This window comes from Penaeus japonicus, unplaced genomic scaffold (genome assembly GCF_977035675.1).
Source record: "Penaeus japonicus unplaced genomic scaffold, GWHDUDI00000001_assembly GWHDUDI00000031, whole genome shotgun sequence".
NCBI lineage: Eukaryota > Metazoa > Arthropoda > Malacostraca > Decapoda > Penaeidae > Penaeus > Penaeus japonicus.
Window position 1 is genome coordinate 7,918,516 of NW_028234433.1, and position 7,500 is coordinate 7,926,015.

Below are 7,500 nucleotides of genomic sequence, written 5' to 3' on the forward strand. Positions count from 1 at the left end.
ATGGGTATGATCATCCGGGAATTCCTATGCTATATACTTTACCTTTTCGTGAATCAATAATTATGAGACATTACACGATGAGAAATCTTCACAATTCCCCATCAATTTTGTGCGACCTCAGACACGATGTGGAAATATTGTTATACTTAAAAAAAAACAAAAAACAAATGCTGAATAGTTTTAACATATATACATGTGTGTATATGATATTCATAGAAATAATTAGAGAAAAAAATAATAATAATCATTTACAGGGTAACGGTAACAATGACTTTAGAGCATCAATCATAAATAAATCGGTATTAACTTTTTCTATTACATTTAATTAAGAATCACTCTGTGAGTTTATGTAACTTACTTTTTTCTTTTCTTCTGCATCTCGATATTTTGATATTTTCCTTTTTGATATTGGTGACCCTCACTATCTATCTATCTTATCTTGTACGGCTTCACATGTTAAATTACTGTATATCTGCCTACATTTCTGCACCTCAAATAATATTTTTTAAACTTATAATTACGTAATATTTCTAGAAATAGAAAGAACCAAAACACATCTGTTTATTGTATGAGGTCACATATTTTTTTTTACTAATGTCTAACAATAAATAATTAAATAAACATATAAATAAATAAAAACTAAAAAAAAAATAATAATAACAAATAAAAAATAAAACAACACTTGATATCCCGCTCACTGTCAAAATAACTCACCGGCTCTCTTCCACACTTTCCATCACGCTCTCATTCCTATTTTCTCTCTCTTTCTCCCTTCCCCTCTCACCTGTATCTCCCACGCCACTCACCTTCTTCTTCTTCCCGTCGACCTGCCATGAAGCGACAGCCACGACGAGCAGCAGAGCGACGACCCTCAACCTCATGGTAATCGCAGGCTCGAACACCCGAGACCAAACCTGAAGCTTCTGTTTCCTTCGAGAGAAAACAGCTGATCGGTCGCTTCCAGGAGTGTGTCCAGGGCAAAGAGGAGACGCGGCAACCAACGGCTGAAGAACCGGCGGGCCAAGCACTCAAGGCGTCGTCCGTGCAACCGAGAGAACCAAGTGCCGAAGGACTCTTGCCGGCTGAGGAGGAGGAGGAGGAGGAGGAAGAGGAGGAGGAGGAGGAGGTATTCCGCGTGCTCCCAGTGGAGGGCTGAATCCGTCTGGCGGGTTTGCTCTCGGCTTTCCGCAAGGTAAGTCAGAAGACAAAGCCAAAGACAAAGTCTACAGGTGTTTTGCAGGTGGAAGAATTGGTGTTATTTCTTCACCCCGCACGGCATAAGGCGCACATGTGCTTCTGTAGCAAGGGGTGATAAATTATACATGAAATGTGATGCAATAGCTCAGTGCTAAAACGATATTTTTTAAACTTACAAAATAAATAAACATACATATGTGTATGTACATGTATATTCTCTTTGGCGTTTTATTTTGCTTATGGATACAGTAAATGTAAGAGGAATTATTATTTACACAATAAATAAATAAAAAATATACAGTTTGACCGACTGTAAAGTTTTATACTAAGGGTACTATCACATTGATATATCAGTAAATATGACAATAGAAATAACCAGAGATAGGGTTTGCAATATAGATGATGATGTGTGATGATGCTATAATAATATTGGTAATCTATGAAAGATAGCAGCAGTAAGAGCTTATTGTTGTGCCAAAAAAATACTAATATAAATAGCCATGGTAGGAGAAATAATGTCATTAAGATGATGTCAGTGATGATCAATATCATTATGCAATTCAATTATTGAATTTCTTCTCCATTATAAAGGCTCGAGCTGATGTAATATGAGTATTGTTTTTACTTGAACTTTTCAAATAAAGTTACTGAGAAACGCGCAGTTTTATCAAAACCTGCTTTACTTCATTAGCTCTATGTATATGTTTCATATTATTTTATATTTTTCTCAGTAAACATCTGCTCGTAAAGTTGGATGAATTTGTGCTGTCTTTTACAAGTGACTCTAACATCAGATTATGGTGTCCTTGTTTTTTTTCCGTTCTTTTGGTTATTTTCAATTTGCAGTTTTGTCTCTCTTCATTTTCGCCGCGTCTGCTTGCTTTTGTTCAGCTATTTTTTTTTAACTCTCAAATCAAAACTCGATGTTATATCTGTATTTAAATTCTAGAACTGAGTTATGAAGACAATGAATAAATTGCTTCTAAAGGCACTTTTATTTGCGATGCAAGGTGCATTGTCATAGACTGTAATTACGGTTTTTGGTTCAAAATGCCTATATTAAGTAATATTTCGCAATTTGTTTATGCATTTGATAGGCATTTTTTTTACATCCTTTAATCAAGAACTTTCATGATTTCGAGAACCTGTACCTATTTTTTTTTAAATCATTATCATTATTATTATCTTATTTATTTATTCTTATATATATATATATATATATATATATATATATATATATATATATATATATATATATATATATATATATATATATGATATATATATTTATATATTTTTTTGAGGGGGGGGGGGGTTATCATACGCCAAGGAAGAAAAAAACAACAACAAAAACAAAAAAACAAAAAACGAAAGATTCAATTGAATTACCATAAAATGATTATGTGTTGCAGATTTTCTTAATCTTGGTATTATGTTTGTATATCAATACTGCGCAGTTTTGAGACCACGCTTGTGAGGGTTCGCCAAATTAGAATTTACGTACTTGGCCAAAGCACAAGAGAAATATATAGATTTTGACTGTATTTCTTATTCATAAATTCATATATATATATATATATATATATATATATATATATATATACATATATAGATATACATATATATATAGATATCATATAATATATATATAAATATATATATATATATATTATATATATATTATGGCATATATAGAGAATATATATATTTTATATATTATATATATATATATATATAATATATATATGCATATATATATATTAATATATATATATGCCATATATATGCATATGTATATATATAAATGCATATATATATAGTATAAATATATACATATATATGAATATATATATATAAATATGCTTTTATATATATGCATATATATATGCATATATATTTATATATATATGCATATATATATTTATATATATATGCATATATATATATATATATATATATATATATTTATATATATATATATATATATTTATATATATCTATATATATATATATAGATATATATATATATATAACACACACACACACACACACACACACACACACACACACACATATATATATATATATATATATATATATATATATATATATATATATATATATAAATTCACAGGGTTAGGATATACAGAAATTACTGAGCCACTAAAATGATTTGTAGTCAGATATTTCATCGACCGACATGAAACTGACATGACTAGGAAATGCTCTTCCGAAGGAATGAGGTTGCTCCCTTCAACACGTATGCATCTATATCAATGGCAGTCAACTCTTTCGAAACCAAGGTGTACTACTGGCATTTCCAAATAAGCATAGCCCTTTACACATCAAAACAGGAATACGATCTCTCTCCCACTTTCTTTCTCTCGCTCTTCCACTTTCTCTCTCTCTCTCTCTCATACTCTTTCTCTCTCTCTCTCTCTCTCTCTCTCTCTCTCTTTCTATCTATCTCTCTCTCTCTCTCTCGTACTTGCGTCAACAGAACACTATAATTCTTATAAATTTGATTTATGTAATGAAGTCAAATTTAGAAACTGGCAATTCTTCTTCTAGTTATGCATTACTTTGTTTATTTCTCTGAATAAGAAATACCAAAGATGCAACTGAGCAATAACAAGGATTGAGAGAGAGTCGATGGCTCTTATCTTGTGGTAAGAAATAGCCGTCTTTTCCGCTGACACGAGACTTTTTTTACGACACGTATCGTGGGAGTTGGGTTTAGACATTAGAATAAGGTTATATATAAACCATTACACGGGGAAACGTAATGCGATGACATGCAAAAGCAATGATTTGGTTGTATAAGAAATGGTATTTGATCTTTAAACCTTTTGCCTTTGTCGTAGTAAAGGTTTTAAGACTGTTAGTAGGATGTTTTATGAGCAAGTAGTGTCAAAAGAGAAGCAGACTTCTGCTTCTGCTTACTGCTGATTATTGTGTCCGGATCTGCGTAAAAATAATCTGATAGAATAAGATGTATTACACTATGTTTATCTTTAGAATACCTATAAAAGGAAATACTAGAATTTATACGATATATATGCAGATTCCATTAACGTAAGATTTGTAGAAACGAAACGTATGAAGCTCTCGCCACCATTCAAACGAGCGAAATTTAACGAGTTACTTGGTAGTTAAACCTGTTTTGCTCATTTCATACCCATTCTGATTCCAGTATTCGAAATACATAGAAAACTCGTACATTCAATCTTTTCAGTTCTTGTAAAATTCGATTACTAAAGTGAGGCCTTAATGCTATAGAACGCATCAAAAACATACCCTGATTCGCGGGAATGGGGACTTAATAGACACTTTTGACCCAACGGAAAAGACAGCTAATGAATGAAAGTTTCCTAGCCAGTGTTCCGGCTTCTGGCGAGCGATCGGCTAGGACTGATCCTAATCTAACACACTATCAGGTAAGGAGAAATAAAACTTCAACTAGTTTGGCGGCTTCTAGCATCAGGTAATGGCGTTATCACTAGGAAAACTTAACGTTAACTTGGGATGGCTGGTTCGGGGTGGTTATCAACTAAGTTAGTTCGATATTAATCGTTATTATTTTCCCAACGAACTGTATTACTTACCTATAACGGACTATTTAAGACTGTGGATATACTGAGTAAATACTCTGGAAATACTGCTGTGTCCTTCACAAAAATGTGTTAAAGACAGTATTGTTCTGTTGTACGCTAGGTTATAATTAGTATCATTACTATTGTGTGTACTATTTGTACTGCTACTGATATTGTAATTATTATTAATAGTAATAGCATTATTACTAATGAATTATTATCATTGACATCATTATTATCATTACAAGTATGCCTATTAGTCTATTATTGTTGATATCGCTCATGTTGCCATCACCAATTGCATTATGTAGAAAAAGATATAAATGAGATTGAATAGTCTTCACAGCGCAAGAGATGTTATTGACGCGTTTCATATATTGTTACATCATCAGAATAACAGATTATCATATTATTGTTTTTTATTTGTTCTGTTGTATCAGCAAGTTTCGATTTATTAATATTATTATTATTATAATAAGTTATTATTGATAGCACAGTTATCATCATTATTAACCTGTGTTTGGTGCCATTATTATTTATATTATTATTTTAAAAATTCTCTATGAATATTATGATTTTCAATATTATTTTCATCCTTGGATGTTCAGCATGTAAAAGGCCAGAATGTCCATCCTCTTTGGCAAAATCAGTTTTTTTTTTGGCCAAAATGACATATACATTTCCATAGAGCCCGGTCACATTAAACAAATCGAGATAATTCTAGTCGTGAAACAAACAGTTGGACTTTATAATAGTTAGCCAAAGAACAACATGCAATTCGTCATGCGGATGGTGAATTGCATTACTTAGAAAACAACAAGGGTTAGGTTCCGATGAAGACGTCTGAATTATCATACAACTGACTGTGAGAACTTAAGCCAATATAGGCTATGCTAATACAAATTACCGGTGATCAAATGAGAAATGAAGTGTTTTAGAGGCCTCATTTCTTTCAACTATACACATCACTAAAGATTTTTTTATACTATTATATAAGATATTTTATTCACACTAGATAACAGCCGAGCCAAATAATAATAGTTTAATTCTCACTCTTTCTTTTCATGATCTGCAACAATCGTTCAAGATGAATCACACTCGATAAAGATGCAGAACAACAGTCAAGAGTAGGCCAAGCACAGGTTCTTGGCAAATATGCTTTTGAAGGCATTAGACTAGGATAAATAAATTTCTCTCCAGCCTGATGCAAATCACCAAATAAAAAAAAATAATAAGAAATAAAACACGCAGTTAATGGAATCTGGCAAGTCAGTCGTACATCACATTTAGTCATCTCACTGCAGTATTTACAAAAAAAAAAAAAAAAAAAAAAAAAAAAAAAAACGCTGAGCATCTACAAAATCTTAAAGTATCTCAACAAACTGTACCATTTTGAATACACATCCCGTAGGCACGGAGACATTGGTCCCTCATGAGTTATCGTGGTTCTCAGACTTTTCTTTATGTGTTTAGATTTCCTAGTCCCTTATCTTTATTATCTTTATTGTTAGAGAAATTAATGACATTATCATTATCGCTTCCAATGTCATAATTCTTCTTATAATTGTTATCTCTAATCTTATGGTCATGATGATGATGATGATGATGGTGATAATGATAATCATCATCATTATTATTATCATAATTAATAATATTACTAGCGTTACCATGGACATTACTATCATATATTAGTATCAACATTGGTGTTATCACCCCACTAATTGTACTAAACGGACATTGTAAGTGGCACACTTTCAGGGATGAAAGTTGGTTGAAGAGTGAAACTGGTTTAACATTAATCTTTCACGAGCCTTGTAAAGAAGAATTATTATGAGTTTCTTCAAAAGGGTTGTTTTTAGTCGTTTATCTTTTATCTTATTCTTTGTGTAATATTTGTTTTTTTATTCTTGTCTCGTTGTTAGTTTTATTTTATGTAGATACTCTTCTCCATAAAATATAAATACAATGGAATATAAATCTTATACCTAAATCTTGTCTAGCACACACTGCGTTTTAAAGGAATAGTCGCCGCAAGAATTTCTACTTTGTTAAAAGCAGATGTTCAATTTGTAAGTGAGTGATCTCGGAATATGATAACTTGCTTATCAGTCATGACCTTTGAAGTACAGCCTTTGTTCGCGATATTGCGTCTTTTCCTAACCGTCGGTGGTTGTGAGTGGACGCGCGCACGCACGCACCACACACACACACACACATACACACCACCAAGTAATATATTTGGTATTGAGTCTTACTCGTCACTCTATATCTATAAGTCTTATATATAATTATCAAATACCCTGCAAAATAACGCAGATGTACAAAGAAAACACACACACGAAGGCGCACACACACACACAAGCAGACGAACACGTTGACAAAGGAGCACATGTACGCAAGTAATTCCTAGAGTATTTGTGCTTGCATTTGTATATTCCCGCAGCCCATTTAAATATCCGTAGATATGAAATACCCACGCCCCTATTGAATCCTTATTGGTTGTTTGCTTACTAACCATAGGCTTACCTCTGGGGCCGGATACTCGAAACAGCTTACGTAACCGGACAGTCGGCAGCCAGGCCCGCGCATGTCTTAGTCTAAAGGGACATCGTTACCCGTACGAGCAGCGTAAACGTAAGTGGTTTTAAACTGCAAGAGTTTTGAGTATCTGGGGCCAGATACTCAAAACAGCTAACGATATCGGAAGTCC

At 32.6% G+C, this 7,500-nt stretch overlaps 1 protein-coding gene across 1 annotated transcript in view; it reads right to left on the bottom strand.

Moving 5' to 3' along the window:
* LOC122265983 (uncharacterized) overlaps positions 1–1,184 on the bottom strand; it is a 71,635-nt gene extending 70,451 nt beyond the window's left edge. The window contains exon 1 of the mRNA XM_086555407.1: positions 807–1,184. Coding sequence (XP_086411533.1) covers positions 807–881 — 75 coding nt within the window. The 5' untranslated portion in view covers positions 882–1,184. The remainder of the gene's footprint in view (positions 1–806) is intronic.
* Between the last annotated feature and the right edge of the window lie 6,316 nt (positions 1,185–7,500).